This window comes from Carassius gibelio, chromosome A12 (genome assembly GCF_023724105.1).
Source record: "Carassius gibelio isolate Cgi1373 ecotype wild population from Czech Republic chromosome A12, carGib1.2-hapl.c, whole genome shotgun sequence".
In the NCBI taxonomy this organism is placed as follows: Eukaryota; Metazoa; Chordata; class Actinopteri; order Cypriniformes; family Cyprinidae; genus Carassius; species Carassius gibelio.
Window position 1 is genome coordinate 25,004,513 of NC_068382.1, and position 21,542 is coordinate 25,026,054.

General features: G+C 40.2%; 3 protein-coding genes across 4 annotated transcripts in view; 2 read left to right on the top strand and 1 right to left on the bottom strand.

Annotated features, from left to right (window-relative positions):
* Positions 1 to 778: 778 nt before the first annotated feature.
* On the bottom strand, positions 779 to 6,236 carry LOC128025780 (nodal homolog). Its single transcript, XM_052612307.1, has 3 exons — positions 5,663 to 6,236; positions 2,538 to 3,283; positions 779 to 1,204 (listed from the first exon to the last, which is right to left on the bottom strand). The coding sequence occupies exons 1-3, from the start codon at positions 5,889 to 5,891 to the stop codon at positions 1,052 to 1,054; spliced, it is 1,128 nt and encodes a 375-aa protein (XP_052468267.1). The 5' UTR covers positions 5,892 to 6,236; the 3' UTR covers positions 779 to 1,051.
* A 797-nt stretch (positions 6,237 to 7,033) lies between these two features.
* Positions 7,034 to 21,542, top strand: part of LOC128025552 (paladin) — a 60,254-nt gene continuing 45,745 nt past the window's right edge. Inside the window, exon 1 of one of the 2 annotated variants that reach the window (XM_052612005.1) lies at positions 7,034 to 7,199. The gene's annotated coding sequence lies outside the window, so the exon portion shown is untranslated. Of the gene's footprint in view, positions 7,200 to 15,435; positions 15,660 to 21,542 lie in introns of those variants that run through there. The other variant, XM_052612004.1, reaches the window with a different exon arrangement.
* Positions 16,866 to 21,334, top strand: LOC128025665 (proline-rich protein 36-like). Its single transcript, XM_052612148.1, has 2 exons — positions 16,866 to 18,033; positions 20,254 to 21,334. The coding sequence occupies exons 1-2, from the start codon at positions 16,866 to 16,868 to the stop codon at positions 21,300 to 21,302; spliced, it is 2,217 nt and encodes a 738-aa protein (XP_052468108.1). The 3' UTR covers positions 21,303 to 21,334.

A 21,542-nucleotide genomic window follows, 5' to 3' on the forward strand; every position in this document is an offset into this window, starting at 1 on the left:
AACCCACCAAAATAAAAGTTTGGTCTAACTCAAAGAAATTATGTAAGAAATTGCTTAGTAAAATATACTTAAAAAAATATATACTAAAAAATTATTTTAAAGGAATATCACACAAGTTTTCATAGAAGTTTTAATTTAAACTTGCCAAAACAATAACACCATATTTTTTATTATATTTTTTACATTTGTATTTGTGCCTATAATGCTTATTTATTTATTATTATTGTCAGCTAATAAAACCTATGCTTCAGGGATCATATTCATATAAGATCTAAGGCTAAATGTAGCTCTTGACTGGTTGAGTTAGATGATGATTAACACTAAACTGTAGAAAATCAGTTGGGTCTCCCCAGCTGGAAATGGCTGTTAAAATCTTGTGTTTCTTATAATAAATTGACATATTGATAACACTGAACCTTTTATAATGCTCTTAATTACGTCGATGCATACTGTATGCATTAGTGAGTGTGAGGGGCTTATGGGGTATGGTCACTTATTCCTGATATGAACTGTTTCAAATGCAAGACACTGATTGCATGAGATTAAGTTTGTAAATGATAGCCTGTGTCCTTTTGTAGTGTGGACATATATTTATCATCAAACTGTGATAACTGTGACTAAATTCAGTATATATTTGTCTGCCATATGTGACAGATAGATAGATGTTTAAATGGATGGATGGATGGATAGACAGACAGACAGACAGACAGACCGATAGACAGATAGATAGATATATATAACTTTTTATAAATGATTCAATAAAGAACAGTTTCAAAGCTTTCAGGCAAATACTTTTATTTCTATTAGCAAAAATATCATCGTCTGATCTCCATTCTTTATACAAAGTTTCATATATTATATTTACATAAATATCAAGGCTTTATTTACATATTATTTACAATAAATATGTACATAGTTTCTCCACCACACGGTGTGATTGTAAATACATAGAGAGTGCTGATCATGATTATCTAGACTTTCCAGAAGCAGACTCTGAGCAGAGGGAAGTGTTTCTCCTGGCGGATGTTCCTCGGCTCTCTGATGAAGCTGGTCACAGACAGCCGCACTCCTCCACCTGCATGTCCTCGTGGTGTCGGAGGAGCAGCTCTCCGTTCTCGTAGTAAAGCATGCTGAGCGGACTCGTCCTGGTCGGAGCGCAGCAGGCCGCAGGAACTCTGCTGGGATCATAGTACTTCAGCAAACTCTGCAGCACAGACACAACACAGCAGCGGAAGTTACTATCATTCAGATACACTTATACTTTATATATTGTGTGTGTGTGTGTGTGTGTGTGTGTGTGTGTTTGTATACATATACATATTTACCTTGTTTTCATTTTAGTTTCATTTTAATGTCATTTAATTTTTAGAAATGTAGTTTTATTTATTTTTTTATGTGTCTGTATGTTTTTTACTTATATATTTTTATTTCAGTTTTAGTTACTTCAGGTTAAGCTAATTATTACAAAAAAAAAAAATTTAATAATTTTTTTTTTTTCAGGTAAATATTTGTTTCAAGTAGTTGAATTTTTTGTTTTGGTTTCAGTTATTAAACCTGAATGAAAATGAGGAATGATTCTTTGGCAACTATTTGAAGTTTAAATGTTTTTATATTTTATTTAATCTTATTTCATTTAACTTTTTATTATTATATCAGTTTAAGATTTAGTTATTTTATTACTTCAAATTAAACTTCACGAAAAAGAGAAAGTTAGGAGTTAGAAAAAGTTAGAAAGTTAGTTGGGAGTTAGCTAAAATATAAGAAGTCTTATATATGTGTTTATATATGTTATATATTTGTAGTTCAAGTAACTTTTTGAACGTATTTTAGTTCTTTAAGCCAAACTAATGTTGCCTTGCAAACTTGCTGATATAAAACAAGTGTTTTAAAAAATATATTTTTATTTCAGGTAACATTTGTTTTAATCAGTTTTTTAGTTTTAGTTTTTTAAATTACAGTATCATCTTAAATTATTTTTAGTGAATGGATTACAACCTTGACGAGAAGTTTAAACTTGTTCCAAGAAAAATAATGCAGTCTTGATACTTGTTTCCAAACATTCAGTATTAATAGTTCAATACTAAAAGTTATGTTATAATATAATTAATAGTTACATTGATTAAGTAACTGCAAAGTTGACCTTATAAAGCGGAGAGTTCCGCTCCTTGATCCTGATTGGCTGAGCCACGTTCAGACTGTTGTACATTATGCTACAAAGTAACATTCACCTTTGTTTACATTTGTGTGTTGCTAGGCAACCACTTTGTTGCAATCACAACTGTTTCTGAGGAGCTACATTGTTTGGTGGAAGAATACTGTTTTTATTAATATCATTACACTTAATTTGCTCTGTTTTATTTTGTGAAACCTTACTACGTATATGAAATAACCGTTTTATAAGCCACGTGAAGCCCTGATTTACAGTGTATTTATAACAGCTCCATTTTTAGCCTAACAACGCCCCTTAGCTGTTATAAATTCACTGTAAACCTCGGTTTCTTGGGGCTCATTGCTGTAAAATATATCGAGCGCCTCACCTGCATGTAAGCGTGGTTGGTGGGATGAAGGTCTTCGCTCAGAGGGTTTGGGCAGCTGCCCTCGCAGCGGTACGCGTTGTACTTCTTTGGGAAGATGATCCAGGAGCTCCATCCGATCTGATTGAAGTCCACCTGCATGTTGACCCTCCTGCACATGGAGCTCTTCTCCGCCGGGGCCCGGAGTGGCTCTGGGTTCCTCATCGGCTGACCCCTGCGGCCCCGCTTGCTCCTGTGTGGCTTGACTCTCCGCACCTCCTTTCCTTCGGTGTTAAACAAGAACTTGGACGTCTCGGCTGTGTGCAGGAGACTGGCTCGGTCCTGCTCGCTCTGTCCAGAGACGGTGTGTGAGAAGACCAGCAGCATGGCTCTGTGACGGATCCCGTCCACAGCTTTATTCCCGGTTTGAAGAGCGCGTCTCACGGCTCTCCTGGTCTTCCGGCGGATCCGCTCGGAGAGTTTGGGACCGATCCAGTTTAGGAGCAGGTCTGTGGCGTTGTAGACCCTCCAGTGATGGGAGACGCTCATCAGAGAGGAAACAGACAGCTGACCCAGGGACTGGTTCTCCAGACAGATGCCGTGTTGGTGGCACGGGACGTCCTGCTGGTGTCGGATCTCCACCGTGATGTTCGTTTGCTGCGTTTCTTTGGGAAGACGAATCCTCAGCTCCGCCGCATGGATCTGACGCTCGGACAGAACCGAGGAAAGGTCGAAGTGTGTGACGTAGTGTGTGTCCTGATTGGTCAAACCTGGAAGAGACAAAGAAAATAGTATATGTCACATATATGTCATATATGATTATATGTTAGTCATATTTAGAACTTTTACAAATTACATAAAAATAAATAAATACATTTATTTGCAATTTAGTATATGCCTCGTTTGATCATGTTTATCCATATATCACTATTAAAAAAGTAGTTTAGACTTTGTATTTATTTAAAAATAAGCTTAAAAATTATTTAATCTTGGTTGAAATTTTGCATAAAATTTTGCAAATGTTTCATAACATTATTTTAGGCTCCATATAATACTGTAAAAAAATGTTCCTCCTTTGAATTTGTATTAAAAAAAAATATTTAAAAATGTAAAAAAAAATCTTAGTATGTTGAAATATTGCATATTATACACTGATGGACAATTATATCATTAATCAACCACTGAAAACAGAAAAGAAAAAAAATCAAAATATATTATTTATTTATTTATTTTGTAATTTTGCATATGCCTCATTTGATAACATTATTTTTAGGCTGCATATATTACTATAAAAAAGCATTTTGCAGTTTGTGAAAAAGTTTATTTAAAACAAATTCAAGAAATTTTTAATAAATATTTTTAAAAAGCTTTCAATCTTGGTTGAATTTATACATTGATGGGCAATTATATCTTGCATCAGCCATTGGTATTTAAAAAAAAAAATCATATATTTATTTTATTTTTCTGTTTTGCATATATGCCTCATTTGATATCATTATTTAAAATGCATGAGTAAAGCACCAGTCACATTCAAATGACTAAATAAATGATTCAATATTTAAGTGAAAGTAAACTTTTTCCTTCATATTTTAGGATCAAATGTGCCCTACTCTTGGCAGATTTTGTGAGATCCTCCAAACTAAAGACGTAACCCATCACTGTGGCTCTTCTGACTGTCATGTACACAAACCCAGCAGTAATGAGGTGATTTGTGCAGCTGAACACACACTCTTTGATCCTCTTGGATGAAGCTCTTGTCCACTGGAGTGTATTGGCTGTACATTTACATTCAAATTGCTAATTGCTTTGGTTTATCTAATAAGCGGCTCTGACTGTGGTTAATAGCTCTGCCATTCAACATCAGCCTGTAGTTCAACTCAATCATGACTTAATAATCATTTGTTCTTTAATACAGGGACCACCAATGATTTATTTCTGGAAGCATTGCAGTTTAGCATTGGCTTGGTCAGCAATCAATTTTTAATTATTATTATATTTATTCTAAATAATGCATTTTAATTTATAACAATATAAGAATAATTATATAAATAAATAAAAAAATAAAAATGAAACGTTTTATTGTTGCAGTCTAGTTATTATGCATTTTAAATGATACATTGTAATTTATAGTAAACAATCATTAGACTGCAACAATAATAATATAACAATAATATAATAATAATTAAAAATATGTATGATATTTTATTTGCTGCATTTGAATGATTCTTTTATTTATTAGAAATTCTTCATTGTAAATAATCATTGTAACAATAATAATATGATAATAATAATAAATAATGATTTAAAATATTTCCTATATTTTTATTATAGCTGCCTAATGATCATTCTGTTTTTCCAAATTATTGTAAATAATAATGGCAACAATAATAATAATGATATAAAAATATTTGAGGAATAATAACAACACACTAAAGTAATTATATTAAACTGCAATTCGTATAGAAATATTTTTAGATTCACTGGTGTATCCGATATTAAAGAAGCAATAAACATTAATAAGGATGAAGCATATTAATGCACAATCAATCTCTTGATTTTACAAACATCTTGTTCTTCTCCCCCCATAGCACAGCGTGTATACAGTTTATGAAATATTACGAGTGGACCCCTTCAATTATTAAATATTTTGCATTATGCATAAGCACCATCAATCTGATCTAAAAAAAAAAAAAAAAAAAGCCATGGTATCGATCAGATATTAGATTTATTTTAACGGAGGGGCAAGGCAGCGCGAGCCTAATCCCTTCAGAACAAGCCCCGGATCGAAACCCATCGTTTAACACGAACCAGCGGCGATGCCGAACGCAGCGCGTGCGCGCGCGCGCGCGCTCTCGGAACCCGCTGCTCCTAATCTAATCACGCGACGTGTGAAAAAGAGCCGAGGGGCTGATGTTGATTTGGGTTTGTGTAAGGATGTCTGGCGAGGGTCTAATCCACATCAGCTTTGCGCAGAGCATTAGTCCTGGATTTATTCAGCCACAAGTGAGATGTGGATTGAAGGTGTCTGGCGCTGAGATTTGACGCGCAACAAAAGCACTTCAGAGAGTTTCAGCTCGGCGCGCGACTACTTCCCAATCGTTCGTGAATCATTTAAAACCGCTATGACGAACAGTAAAAGCAAACCTTACTCTTGGAGAGGATGCTCTTGATGGTGTCCGCTTGCTCGTGCTCTGTGTTCTCCACGGGACGCGTTTGGTTGAGCTTGAAGTGTCGGTAGAGCTGCATCATGTATGTCGGTAAATGATGCCGGTGGTTTCTGGGTGACGTGTTCCTCGTGCCGTGATTATCGTGCTTTCCGAAAACTCCAAGAAGCAGAAGCTGGTAGCAGAGTAGGCGCAGAGCTCCGTGCGCGTTCATGATGCACTGAGGTCAGAATGACAGGTCGAGGGTCCAGGAGAGCTTATATACCCCCCTCCCTCTGCCCCTCTGCATATTTAACAAGTAGCAGAGAACATTAAAGGAAATTGACATGCCATGACAGCTCATCATCTTTTCGTGTGGAAATGAGGCGCATATTTTACAATGAACTATTAAAACACCTTGCCCCCTGTGACGTCACCAGAGCCGCTCTTGTCCTTTGAAGACTGTAACTGGAGCCCAGGCCACTTCACTTCACTCGAGCCCCATCAAATGTATGAAACATAACATTTATTTATCGAGGATTCAAGGTGATATTATTTGCACATCCCGTACTGAAGCACATCTCGGTTCAGTCATATTTTAGGTCATGGTCACTGACCAACAGCTAATTTAAATTAAAAGTTGGGGGTTCGATTCCCCGGGAACACATGATATGTAAAAATTGATAGTCTGAATGCACTGTAAGTCGCTTTGGATAAAAGCGTCTGCTAAATGCATAAATGCATACATTTAAAATGTAGTTCATATGAATAGTAAATATTTAAAAAAACAAAACTTTTTTTTAGTCTGATATAGATATGTGTGTGTGGTGTATAGCTACAGTATACTTTTTACATTTATTTTTCAAGTTTGCATATGCCTCATTTGATACGACCATTTATTAGGCTACATATAGTTTAAGTCATATATTGTATATATTTTTGTATTATATATTTAATGGGTATTAGATAAATAGTAAATATATATATATATATATATATATATATATATATATATATATATATATATATATATGTGTGTGTGTGTGTGTGTGTGTGTGTGTATGTGCAAATTTTAATTCGATTTTAACTATTAATGATATCATATATTTCTATACGTTTGTGTGTGTGTGTGTGTGTGTGTGTATGAAAAGCAGCGATTGACTTTTTTATATGTAAAAATATAAGGCAGCAATTAAGCAATGATATCATATATAGGCCTACATCTTTTTTTTCTTTTTTTGAACTAGATGAAAATAACTAGACAGACTAAAACACGCACTACACCACAATTACACATATTTTCTGTGTCTGGTTGAACTGCTAATTTTAGGATCCTCTCAGCGCCTGGCACCACACACACACACACACACACACACACACAAACACGCGCATGCTCAAAGAGCCCGTCTTTCAAACCACGAGTGCCTTTCTTTCTTTCTCTCCTTCTTTCTCTCGCGAGCGAGTGTTTGGATCCAGCCGTGCACAGAGATTTACTGGAGTGTGTTTGTTCTGTTCTGAAGGCGGAGGCTGTTTCACTGCGATGGTGAGTGATGATCAAGTTTCTGCAGTGCTGTATGGGATCGCATGCATGCATCTACATGTTGCGTGAAGCTGCATTGCTGCAGTTGTGAAAAGAGCAAAGCATTAAAGCCAGTGTGTGTTCGAAACAGACCGGATCTGCTCTGATCTGAGCGTCAGTGTAGCGGAATGTTACTGTTTCTGCGTTGGATTGCATTACTGTTATTCACTCTGGTCAGATTCTAACACGCTGTGACGAGCGCGTGACATTTAAATGAGTTTAGAACACACACTTGTATCATGAAGAGAAAATAAGTTGCAAGAAACGCTTTGTAAATGTATAAGATTGGTCTGATACAGTGAATCGATTCATTCGAACGAGTCTTCTGTCAAGTGAATTAAAATGTAGTCATTATTTTAATAGCTCCATACCACGGAGCTATAATAGATTAGTGTTTCAACCCCACAGTTTGAACTCGAATCATTAAATAGAACCGACTCAAAAGAACGATTCGTGAAAAGAAACGTTTCAAATGTCTGATTCAGTGAATCGGTTCATTCGAACGAGTCTTATTATTTTATTATTGCGCTTCTTTCGAAGTGAATTCAAATGCAGTCGTTATTTTATTAGTTCCAAACCCGCAGTTTGAACTCGATCGAATCATTTAAAAGAACCGACTCAAAAGAACGATTCGCTCGTGAATAAGACGCAGCAACAATCAAAAGCGAATCGCTTGCGTATATGTGTCGCATTGAGTAACTTTGTTTTAGTTTACTAAACAACAGAACTAGATTAAACCAACGATTACGTTGACATCTACCATCATCTTGACATCTGAATAAGTATTTCACACCCTCGTATCCTTAATTGTCCAATGCAAAACTTGCTTTTAGGATGTTAGCATCTCAAATTAGAAACTCCGCATTAAATAAAACCCAATCTATTTCTCATTATTGAACATGGATGAAACCTACATGCTAAAATCTTATCAATCCACATGAAAGCTATTTGGATATTAGTGGATTGAAATGCTAATGCTCGGATCGAGAGTCACGCTTATGAAGATTAATGGTGATGAAGCTCGTTTCGAGTTGAGCTGATGGTCAATAATAATCCATCTGTGTGACCCTGTCAGATAAAGCCAGATAAGATGCTCTTTTTAGGGTTACAGAAGCTCATTTGTGGAGATCATTCGAGAAATGAGGCCAATTAAAAGCACTTGTCAACTCCTTTTGTATCTGGTTGGAAAGAGTCTTGCATAAACATTGAATCAATGCTACATTTATCAAAATAGATACATTTAAAGAGAAGGAGATGTGCTTTCGGTGTTTTTAAGACTTTTCTTAAGAAGTATGAGCTGAGGCAAGTTGTCACAAGATCTAACTGAGGTTAAGTTTCAAACATCTTGGTAAAAACTGTCTTAAAATATATTTTTTTAATTGCTTTTGAGTCGACAAGTGAATAGTAATGGGATACCATTTCTATTTGAGCCTCCTTTTGAGTTGTTGATTGTTTTACTATTTTAAAAAACAAAATAGATTTTGAATAAGTTTCATATTTCAACATATTCTTCTTCAGTCGGTGTCAAAAACCCCCAAAACAAAGCACCAATTTCCTATTGTGACAACTTACCCCGCTGCGGAGTTCAGTGTGAGCTGAATGAGCTTTTCTATTCATTTTTTTTAATTAAAGCTACACATAAATTGACTTTCAGAAACCATAAACATTTGAAACTGAGAAATATTAATTGTAAATCGCTGGGAATTATGTGAAATTATTTCTTGCTTGATCATGGCAATATGAACATGGATTATAATACAGAGCCGTATCATGCTGAACTGTTCTTCGATAAATCATGGATTATTCAAAGCAAAAGTCACATCATGATTAAATGAGTTCATGGGTGATTTTTGGCTTTGTTGCAGTGACACAAAAACGATTAATTCACACTTAACATTTCTGAATCAGCACAATATTAACTCAAGCTTCATTTATTATGAAGCATCCATGCATCTTTCATTAAAAGCGAATCATTTGACATTAATCCTGCAGCATCTGAGTGCAGATACAGCTGCTGTGATTTAATGCAATGATGTTAGGTGTGAATTTGGGCTTGTGGCGTGTTTTATTTCATGCTGATTTTGTGTTTGTGGTTTGTACACTTCATCTGTCCTGATGTGTGAAGATGATTTCAGTCACTAGATGTCATCTCGTCCAGCTTTCGTCTGTTTGAAGGCAGTCCAGTAATAGTCAGACGGTCGCTTATTAAAGACAGCAAAGATGTTCTTTTCCACAATGCATCTAGCTGAATGTTCTATGATTTCATTTCTACCAAAATAGAAATAAGCACCAGAGTCATTAAATATTCACTTCTGCAGATGTTAGATCATCAGACGTGACGTCCAGCATGCATTATTGTCCAGGGTTATTTTAGTAGCATTGATACGCTATTATAGTTTTCATTACTATATTGAATCTTTAATTTCAAAGTTGTAGTGATTTTGTTGTGTTTTGTATTTTTTTTTAGTTTTGTAATTTTTAGTATTTTTATTAAAAAACATTGTACCTCAAGTTAAACTCTCAGAAATTAAAGATTTTGCCTTCTAAAAATTTTATATCTCAGAATTCCGAATTTTTTTATTTTAGAATTGCAAGAAAAAAGTAAGAAATGCGAGATAAAAAGTTGCAATAAAGTCACTGATAAAAACGATTTAAGCTATTAAAACACATGCATATTAATAATAAATATAATATTATTTTCTTTAATATTAAAAGTCATACATTTTTATGACAATTTAACCATTTAGTATGTATTTTGAGTCTATATAGTAGCCCTACCTTGCTTTTAAATGAATCGCTCTGGTCAGATTATAACACATTATAACGAGTGTGTGATATGTAAATGAGTTTAGAACGTACACATGTATCATACAGAAAAGAAAAACCACAAGAAACGCATGAAAATGTTTAAACTCAGCATCTGATTCAGTGAGTCGATTCGTTTGAACGAATCGTTTTGTATTTTGCATGCTCTGATTTAATAGTAGTGAATGAACTCGAACGAATCATTAAAACAAACTGACTCAAAAGAAGGATTAGTTCGTGAATTCGATCATTTGCTTGTGTTTTGAAATGTTATTTTATTTAAGTTAACGTTATTTCAAGGAACAAAAGTGTTTAAGTTTTAGTTAACAATAATAATAACCCAGTTGTAGTCACTAAATGACTGGACAGCAGACTCTTGCTTCTGTTTTCAGTGACGTTGATCATTGAGGGCAAATCCAGACGGGAAAATGACCACACACAGGTGTCAAGCGGTCAGTCCGGTCGGAAACGGATGTTTCAAACACAAAAGCGCATTAATGATGAGAGAGGCAGCAGGAAATGGGCAGGTGACGTTCAGTTGTTCAGGAAGTTTGACAGGAAGCTGATGTTGTTCACTGCTTCAGAGCATCACATCACTCCATCTTCCGCTGCTTCCCCGTCTGCTTTGCCTCATTACTTGAATGAAATCCAGAAGCGTATCCGCTTAAACAAAACTAATTTCTCTTCATGCATGTTGAACTGTAAGGTACCTTAAGGGCAAAATGTCACAGAACCTCAGAAAAAAAAAAATTTCCGGCTTTGGTCTCGCATGCATCTCTTCACTATTGTGCTGAGAGGTTCATCAAAGCCGTTAGACTGACAGAGGAAGAAACAGGTGTGGCTGGGTCTGTTCTCACCTAAACATCCGCTCAAATCCAACCTCACTGAATCTTAATAGCACATGTATTGATTTAGGAACCTCTTACTGTATATGCTGCTTCCACTGAGGGTTTTTGTCTTATCTGAAGCTTGACAGCCCACTGGACACTGTCTTACACACACACACACACACACACACACATATATATATATATATATATATATATATGACATTTTAATGATTATTTATTTTAAATATATAAAAGTTTATAATATTATTATTATTGATTAAAAAATATTTAAGTTTATAATATTTTAGTTGACTATTTACTTATACATTATACATTAATACATTATATATTATATAATATGATGTTTTATTATAAAATAATAGAATGTTAATTTATATTTGTAATTAATACTGACATATATATCTACATATATAATGTATAACATATATAAATGTAACATATATGTATATAATTTAATTTAATGTTATTTTATTTTTATTTAATACTGGCTATATATTTTATATGTATACATATTTTATTAAATTAATAAAATAATATAATATATTAAATATTTAATATATTAAATTTATTTATTTATATATATATATATATATATATATATATAAATATAGTGTGTGTGTATTCTATCTATCTATCTATCTATCTATCTATCTATCTATCTATCCATTCATATTTAAATATATTGTTGAATTTTTAATTAAATGCATGCATTTTATAGAATATAGATTTTATAATGTATTTGTTTTATTAACATAATATAATTTTAAATGTATAGAAGAACAGAAGTCAAGTGTTTGAATGACATTGAATGAAATAATTTGTAATTTTCTGCTTAACAAACCCTTTGAGAAACTCAACTTTTCAGAGCTCACAGTGTGTTTTGTAGGAGATCCTCATAAAGGTCTTTTCTGTCTCTAGTTGTGTGTTGGTTTCAGAGGTCCTTCAGTCAGTTTGTGTTCATGTGTGGTTTGTGAACCGAGTAAATTTAGCTTAGATTGAGATAGTACAGCAATTTCCTGCCTCACCCTTCTCTCTCTCTCTCTCTCTGTCTCTGTCTCTCTCTGTGTGTTTGTGTGTATAACTGCTGTTTTCTGTATTAGTCAGTAACACAAGCGTCTTGGTCTCCATCTGAAGTTTTTTCTAAATACCCCCTGAAGAGTGTCCTCGAAAAGCCCTGTGTTTTGGAGGAACTGGACACAGTCAGATCGCTTTGGTTTTGTGGAGGCCCAGAGAGGTTTTCTACACCAAGTTTGTGGTGCAGTTGATATAATTCTGTATTTCAGATTGGATTCAATGTTCCTGAAAGTACTACACTCTTATTCATAGCTGAAAACATAAGTAAATTAACTGAAACGTTCAACAAATGAACTCATTTTGAAGGAGCAAGTTGTGTTTGTCCTTTCACTTGGGTGTAGTGTAGAGAAAACTCAAAGCTAGAAATGATAACTAAAATAAATCAATAATTTTTAAGTGTTATTTTATGAGTATAATATAGACTTGAATATAAATATACAAATAAATATGAAATAATACTAAAATATAACAATATTTGTATTTGTTAAAATTATGAAATTGCATTTTATTTTAATATTAAAGAATGTCACTCGGTCAACATGCGCACACACACACCCTCATAGTCACTCTCACAGACACACACACACAATTACACTCACACTCAGTCTCTCACACACACTCTTACTCATACTCACAGTCACACTCACACACAATAACATTAATTCAAGAGTTACTTTGTTACTCAAGAGAGTTGGACTAGTTACCAGAAGGTTGCAGGTTCGAGTCTCGGAGCTGGCAGGAGTTGTAGGTGGGAGGGAGTGAATGAACAGCGCTTTCTTCCTCCCTCAATACCCCTGACCTGAAGTGCCCTTGAGCAAGACACTGAAACCCCAGGTACTCCCCGGGCGCTGGATATAGCTGTCCACTGCTCCGGGTGTGTGTGTGTCCACTGCTCCGGGTGTGTGTCCACTGCTCCGGGTGTGTGTGTGTCCACTGCTCCGGGTGTGTGTGTGTGTCCACTGCTCCGGGTGTGTGTGTGTGTCCACTGCTCCGGGTGTGTGTGTGTGTCCACTGCTCCGGGTGTGTGTCCACTGCTCCGGGTGTGTGTGTGTGTCCACTGCTCCGGGTGTGTGTCCACTGCTCCGGGTGTGTGTGTCCACTGCTCCGGGTGTGTGTGTCCACTGCTCCGGGTGTGTGTGTCCACTGCTCCGGGTGTGTGTGTCCACTGCTCCGGGTGTGTGTGTCCACTGCTCCGGGTGTGTGTCCACTGCTCCGGGTGTGTGTGTGTGTGTGTCCACTGCTCCGGGTGTGTGTGTGTCCACTGCTCCGGGTGTGTGTGTGTGTCCACTGCTCCGGGTGTGTGTGTGTGTCCACTGCTCCGGGTGTGTGTGTGTGTCCACTGCTCCGGGTGTGTGTGTGTGTCCACTGCTCCGGGTGTGTGTGTGTGTCCACTGCTCCGGGTGTGTGTGTGTGTCCACTGCTCCGGGTGTGTGTCCACTGCTCCGGGTGTGTGTGTGTGTGTCCACTGCTCCGGGTGTGTGTCCACTGCTCCGGGTGTGTGTGTTCACTGCTCCGGGTGTGTGTGTCCACTGCTCCGGGTGTGTGTGTCCACTGCTCCGGGTGTGTGTGTCCACTGCTCCGGGTGTGTGTGTCCACTGCTCCGGGTGTGTGTGTCCACTGCTCCGGGTGTGTGTCCACTGCTCCGGGTGTGTGTGTATGTCCACTGCTCCGGGTGTGTGTGTGTGTCCACTGCTCCGGGTGTGTGTGTGTTTACTGCAACGGGTGTGTGTGTTCACTGCTCCGGGTGTGTGTGTCCACTGCTCCGGGTGTGTGTGTGTGTGTCCACTGCTCCGGGTGTGTGTGTGTGTCCACTGCTCCGGGTGTGTGTCCACTGCTCCGGGTGTGTGTGTGTGTGTCCACTGCTCCGGGTGTGTGTGTATGTCCACTGCTCCGGGTGTGTGTGTATGTCCACTGCTCCGGGTGTGTGTGTATGTCCACTGCTCCGGGTGTGTGTGTGTCCACTGCTCTGGGTGTGTGTGTTCACTGCTCCGGGTGTGTGTGTATGTCCACTGCTCCGGGTGTGTGTGTGTTCACTGCTCCGGGTGTGTGTGTTCACTGCTCCGGGTGTGTGTGTTCACTGCTCCGGGTGTGTGTGTCCACTGCTCCGGGTGTGTGTGTATGTCCACTGCTCCGGGTGTGTGTGTGTGTCCACTGCTCCGGGTGTGTGTGTCCACTACTCCGGGTGTGTGTGTGTGTCCACTGCTCCGGGTGTGTGTGTGTGTCCACTGCTCCGGGTGTGTGTGTGTTTACTGCTCCGGGTGTGTGTGTTCACTGCTCCGGGTGTGTGTGTGTTTACTGCAACGGGTGTGTGTGTTCACTGCTCCGGGTGTGTGTGTGTGTTCACTGCTCCGGGTGTGTGTGTCCACTGCTCCGGGTGTGTGTGTCCACTGCTCGGGGTGTGTGTGTGTCCACTGCTCGGGGTGTGTGTGTGTCCACTGCTCCGGGTGTGTGTGTCCACTGCTCTGGGTGTGTGTGTGTCCACTGCTCCGGGTGTGTGTGTCCACTGCTCCGGGTGTGTGTGTGTGTGTCCACTGCTCTGGGTGTGTGTGTGTCCACTGCTCCGGGTGTGTGTGTGTCCACTGCTCCGGGTGTGTGTGTCCACTGCTCCGGGTGTGTGTGTGTCCACTGCTCCGGGTGTGTGTGTGTCCACTGCTCCGGGTGTGTGTGTCCACTGCTCCGGGTGTGTGTGTGTCCACTGTTCCGGGTGTGTGTGTCCACTGCTCCAGGTGTGTGTTCATGGTGTGTGTGTGTGTGTCCACTGCTCCGGGTGTGTGTGTGTGTCCACTGCTCCGGGTGTGTGTGTGTGTCCACTGCTCCGGGTGTGTGTGTGTCCACTGCTCCGGGTGTGTGTGTGTCCACTGCTCGGGGTGTGTGTGTGTGTCCACTGCTCGGGGTGTGTGTGTGTCCACTGCTCCGGGTGTGTGTGTGTCCACTGCTCCGGGTGTGTGTTCATGGTGTGTGTGTGTGTGTGTGTTCACGGTGTGTTCACTTCTCACTGCTGTGTGTGTGTACTTGGATGGTTAAATGCAGAGCACCAATTCCGAGTATGGGTCACCACACTTGGCAAATGTCACGACTTTCACTTTAATCAGTGTTAAAGTATGTGCTGTGTGCTGTGCTGTGATGAATGCGTGTGTGTGTCCTGTCTTCCCTCAAACCTGTGCTGAGGTTTAACACCGTGTTTACTCAGCTGTGTGTGTGTTGACGATTAAAGACTGGGTGTCTTAATTGCTTACGAATGAAGTAATTAGTGTGATGTGCTAACTTACGAGAGCTGCGGTGAATTACGAGATGTACACACACATGCTGTTAGCTCGTCGTGCTGTTTGGCTTGTGTGTGTGTTTGGATGGGCGGCAGTCACACACTCACACTGTAGAGAGCTTTTAATTCATGTGGTAATGTGTGTGTGTGTGCACGGATGGGTAAAGCCCGCCCACACATCCTTCACACACATAGATTTACCACTCTGCTCTTCCTGAGATTGTGTTTGTGTCTGACGCTGGGACTGAAGCTCGCTCTTGCTGTCTTAGACTGCTAATCTCTCACACACACACACACACACACACACACACACGGCTGTAGAGCAGCTCATGGCACGTCTCAGTTAGTCGTGTCTCTGTCTGTCTGCGGATCTGCTGTCGCTCTGCCCAGACATCTGTGGATTTGATGGTGCTGTGGCGTGTGTGTCCTCAGGTACGGTCGTGTGTGTGTGTGTGTGTTTTATATCACTTGAGTGTCTTTTTTATCTTTATTTCTGCAGATATACTTGATTTAGTGTACAATCCTGTTTGTACTGTGTGTAATCATCTCGAGGAGTTCATGAACACGTTGGCTTTGAATGAGTTTGAGAGTTTTTTTGTTTTTGTAAAAGCGGTGGCTTTTGTAATTGTGTGAAGGATGTCCGAGAGGCAACTTATAATCAGAAGTAGAACAATCAACATGTGGTGTTTAAAAAAGAAACGTTCATAGCATTTTCATAGTTATGTAATAACTCTAAAAGTGTCATATGAAAAATAAAAACTAAATGCACATTTGTAGGCATCCTAAAGTATGTTGAATAACTGTTCAAGCCGTAATCAGTGTATTTAATAGTAACATCATGACACTGAGGAATATCACTGGGTGTTGTCACTTGACAGCCTCTCTGTGATGTTTCTTCTGTTGATTTCCTGTTTTATGGTTTTCTTGATGCATAACAACAAAAATTAGTTCCTGTCGGTTACACCACATTATTTAGTTGAATAATTTTATGTATATGTGTGTGTTTAATACATATGTATTGTTAAATTTAAAAAAAATCTAAATATACATACTTGTAAAAAAAAAAAAAAATTTACTCAGTTTTGTTTTTTTCATTAATTTTTCATTATATATTCTGCCGAAGGCATTCAGAATATGTGTTACCCAAATAACATTGACAAACAGTAAGTCTTTGAGAAGGGGTTTATCAAGCTAGGTGGTGCATTAGAAAAGGGGCTCATCTCCTGTTTCCAAAATGCATCACAATGTGCTTGAAAAAGCTGTAAACTAATTCCACATTACACAAGGTGCAAACAACCTTACGCCTGTTTCACACCAATGTTTAAGTTTTTTTTTTCAAGTTTGTAGGGGTCAAGGTACAGAAACCAAATAATAGCACTGGATAGTCTTCAATGTAAAAATGAAATATACAATCAAACCTACATTTATTCAGACACCTTCAACATTTCTCACATTATTACAGTTTTGCTATATGTGGTTTTATTAACAAAGTTCGGGAGAAGCACGATCAGATAATCATCCAATTTGGTACAGGTGCATCTCGTTTAGCTAATCATCTTATAGCACGCACGTGTATATATATCCAGTCTTCCTACCTCCTGTCCCACGACAGTTTTTCGGCATCCACTCGTCCGCCAGATGTCGGAACTCGAACTCTTCCCTTCAGACAATGAGCTAGAAGCTCCCCAGCAAGCCACCGGCTCTAAAGCAGCTTCCTCTGCTGACCCCATGGCACCTCCTTCTCAACCGGGATGCAGCGCCGAGCCCGAGGCCTCAGCGCGCGGGCGAAGACGAAATAGGCCGGATTCGCACACACCTCGAAGTCTCCGTTCACCTCCTCCATCGAGACAGCCAATCCAATCACCATCAACATCACATGCATCGGCTTCACCATCCATCCCACCCATTGGAAAATGGACCGTCGCAGGACTAAGACAAGCGCTGTCAAATTCGGATGTCAGGTTTTCTCGCAACATGAGCAAAGCTCAACTCTACGAGCTTTATAGCACACTAGGAAATAATCCACCTACCTCCAAAAAGGTAACCAAAGCCCACAGGTCTAAACAACGTATCACACAAATGTCATCTTCTTCCAGCTCAAGTTCCAGCTCCCCCCAAGCGTCAGGACATAGCAGATCATCAGCAGGTCGGGGCCACGCCCCAAACTCGGCCGCTCCTCCCATCGCACTGCCTCCCTCTTCACAACCTATCTCTGCAGCTCCTTCAGCTGCCTCGCCGCATGCAACAGTGCCTACGGGCGCGAATTTCCAACCTCCACTGCTTTCTACTTTACCTTCGGCTGCAAAGACTAGCGCGAGGCTGCCTCCGCTAGCCGCTCAAGCTCAGCCTCCTTACTTTTACCCCTCCACTTTTTCTTTCCCCCACCAATGGCCAGCAGCCCCAGTTGCAGACACCCAAGCTGGGAATCCTCAGCTAGCAACACAAGCAGGCTGGCCTCCTTCCTCCTTTCCATCTTCCTCTTTCTCTCCTTACGGGCTTCCCCAGGCACCGGGGTTCAATCCATGCGTGAGGATGCCTCCGCAAACGGGTGCAACCCCTCCCTCATTTCCGCCTTTCTCCTTCTATCCTTCGCCCTACGGGCCGACCCCAGCTCCAGGGGATAATCCGTGCGTGAGGATGCCTCCGCAAACGGTTATGGCCCCTCCTCATCTTCCTTCCAACTCCTCTACCCAAGCTAAACCGCAGTATACTCTATTCACAGCGACCCCTCTACATACTCCACCTAATGCCGCCGCTATGGAGCCACCCCCCGTGCCTAGTTCCATCAAATCACAGATTCTCACAGGTGCGGATGTTGATCTCTCCTCGCTTCTCTCTCTGCTCCCTCCGGCTGATTCCTTCCGACAAATAGATTGCGGAGATTTCTCAGTAACTTTAAAAAATTCGACTCCCAGTTCATCCCGCCCCCTTTCTTTTTCCGAATTTACGATCGCATTTAGCCGCTATACGGAGGTAATCTGCTCTGCTTTTCCCTATAGACGGCGCGAGCTCAATGACTATCTGGCTATAGTCGCGGAACTCGCGCTGTCTTATGGCGGAACCCATTTCTATACTTACCACAAGCTATTCTCAGCCAAATGTGCAGTACGCGTAGCCCAGTGGAATCAATGCCCCTATTGGGGCGCCCTGGATGCTGATCTTCACAGCCGCGTATTTTTTAGCTGTCGCAACATATCATGCGCAGTCTGCAGGTCAGTTGCTCACTCGACCATCTCATGCCCCCAAATCAATCCAGCTATTATTCCCTGCCCAGAACCGACGCAAATCAAGTCAACCAGCTACGTTCCACGTCCGGCAACCACCCATCCAGCATCAAATAGAGAATCCTTCTCAGCCACGGGTAATCAACAGGTCTGCGGTAATTTCAACAGAAGAAATTGCGTGAGACAGCAATGCAAATTTCTCCATGTCTGTAATTACTGCGGTGGAGCCCACGCTCGTACAGTATGCCCAGTCATGAAAGCTACCAATAAAAAATCTAGAAACTACTTATCGACTCCGATTAATATTTCTCATCTTTCCTCTGAACTTTCACACCACCCAGACAAAAATTTTACCAATTTTCTTCTATCTGGCCTCAAACAGGGATTTAATCCCGGCACTACATGCCCAATCTCACAGAACATTATTTGCAAAAATCTTCAATCCGCACTCGCAGAACCAGACACAGTAGATAAATTAATCAAAAAAGAAGTCGAGTCAGGCTTCATGATCGGGCCCTTCGATGCCCCCCCCTTCAAAGAGTTTCGAATCAGCCCTATCGGAGTGGCTACCAGGAAATTTTCTGGAAAAAAGAGACTGATTATCGATCTCTCAGCCCCACGTAATTCCCCATTTCCCAGCATAAATAGCCTCATACCCCTCGAAGAATACTCTCTGCACTACCATGACATAGATCAAGCGATCACCATGATAAAAAATGTAGGTCGCGGTGCATGGCTGGCTAAAGTAGACATCACTTCTGCTTTCAAAGTGATGCCTCTCCACCCAGATTCATGGCATCTTTTCGGGATACGCTGGCGTGGGAAGTTTTATTTCTCCGTACGCCTTACTTTCGGATGTAAAAGCAGCCCAAAAATTTTCGATATGTTATCAGAGGCAATCTGCTGGATTCTTTCTAATAACTATTCAATTCCTCACCTAATCCACCTGCTCGACGACTTTCTTATTGTCTCACCTCCCGATGCAATTCCAGCCGAAAATATCACAACTGTCCACAGGGTTTTCTCAGAGCTAGGAATCCCCATTGCGCACGAGAAATCCTTGGGACCAACCCATTTCATTGAATTCTTAGGTATCAACCTGGATTCAATCAAATTCCAGGCCTCTCTGCCAAAGGAAAAAAATCGACAGAATAATTTTAGTGGCTTCTTCCTTAGCAGAGTGCCAAAGTTGTTCAAAGCGCGATCTCCTCTCTCTGCTCGGGCATCTTAACTTTGCAATGCGCATAATCCCGCAAGGCCGCCCTTTCATCTCTCATCTTCTCGCACTCGCATCCTCCGTGCATGCCTTAGATGATCAAATTATCATAAACCAGGCATGTCGCAATGAACTCAGTTTATGGATCTCCTTCCTCAGACAATGGAACGGCTTAACTTTTTTCTACAGCGATCTGGTGTCTCTCCCCGACGACATCCAATTATTTACCGACGCAGCCCCATCCGTCGGTTTCGGGGGGTTTTATCAAGGCCGTTGGTTCGCATCTCCGTGGCCCCCCCAGATGCTCGACTCTCCCCAATCCTCCGCGCTGTTCGAACTTTACCCCTTAGTCGTCGCAGCCTTTCTATGGGGAAAAAATTGGACGTCAAGCAGCATTTTAGTATACTGCGATAACGAAGCGACCGTGCATTGCATAAATAAAGGCCGTTCCAATTCCCTAGCTCTCATGCCGCTACTAAGACGTCTAATATGGATTTCAGCATGTGATCAATTTATCATAATTGCTAAACACATTTCCGGATCCAAAAATCAAATTGCTGATTCTCTCTCTCGTTTCATGTTTCAGAAATTCAGAACGCTGGCTCCGGAAGCAGACACATCACCAACCCCAGTTCCTCTCTATTCACAACTCATATTTCCATAACGCATCCCCTCAAACCCCTTCTCGACGCATCCATCGACTCTATCCTACATGCAGTTTCTCCCAGAACCATCCAGTCGTATCTCACAGCGTGGAGATGTTTTAAAACTTTTCACCTCTCCTATCATTTGCCATTCCCCGATTTTTCTCTCCTCTCAATTACTTCATTTATTTCCTTCCTCAGTACCGCGAAGAACCTCCAGGCAAGTTCTATTAAAGGTTACTTAAGTGGCGTTCAATTTTTCCATAAACTAATCCACGGCTTCCCCTCCTCCGTGATAAACAATTCGCAAACTTCTCTTTTAATCAAAGGAATTCAAAGAGCTCGCCCATCAAACCCGGATTCCAGACAACCCATAACTCTGGACATCCTCACAAACTGCATCCAAAAGCTCCGCACAGGGTATCATTCGATCCATACCGCTCGTACCCTAGATGCCATGTTCCTATTGGCTTTTTTCGGCTTTCTGAGATGCTCAGAAATTGCAATTACCTCGAAATTCAACCCCAAACTCCATCCGACAATCTCTGATTTGTGCATACGGGATAACGAAACCATCGCTTACTCCATTAAACATAGTAAGACGGACCAAGAAAGGAAAGGCCACTTCATATACATTTTCAATCTCCCATCTCCAATTCAACCTTATCAGGCTCTCGTCTCTTATATCCAGTTCAGGAACGCCCAATCCAAATCCGCACTGGACCCTCTCTTTGTCGACGACTCCAACCATCCCGTTACACGTTTTTGGTTCCAAAAACATTTAAAGCTCATACTTACGCAATCAGGCTTTCACGCAGAAAATTTTTCCGGCCACTCATTCCGCATTGGGGCAGCAACTACAGCAGCTCAGAAAGGACTCTCCCAAAATCAAATACAGGCTCTGGGTCGTTGGTCATCAGAAGCTTTCAAAAGTTACATCAGGTACAATCAAAGCCACATAAAGGCAGCCCATGCAGCCCTGATCAGCTAATAGATTTAAAAAAAAAAAAAAAAAAAAAAAAAGGATGTAAGTGCAATTACCTATTTTGATTCATTCAAAAAAAAAAAAAAAAAAAAAAAAAAAAAAAAAAAAAAAAAAGGATGTAAGTGCAATTACCTATTTTGATTCATTCATTCAAAAAAAAAAAAAAAAAAAAAAAAAAAAAAAAAAAAAAAAAAAAAAATTCCTCCTTAAATCATGTTGTGTACTTGAATAATAGAAGCCTCTCAG

Coding starts and splice junctions, on each gene's coding strand:
- LOC128025780 (XM_052612307.1), bottom strand. CDS start 5,891: ATGAACGCGCACGGAGCTCTGCGCCTACTCTGCTACCAGCTTCTGCTT. Junction 3,284..5,662: donor CAAGAGCATCCTCTCCAAGA/GTAAGGTTTGCT, acceptor TGTCTCTTCCAG/GTTTGACCAATCAGGACACA. Junction 1,205..2,537: donor CCAACCACGCTTACATGCAG/GTGAGGCGCTCG, acceptor TCTGTGCTGCAG/AGTTTGCTGAAGTACTATGA.
- LOC128025665 (XM_052612148.1), top strand. CDS start 16,866: ATGTCGGAACTCGAACTCTTCCCTTCAGACAATGAGCTAGAAGCTCCC. Junction 18,034..20,253: donor CAAATCACAGATTCTCACAG/GTGCGGATGTTG, acceptor TTCATGTTTCAG/AAATTCAGAACGCTGGCTCC.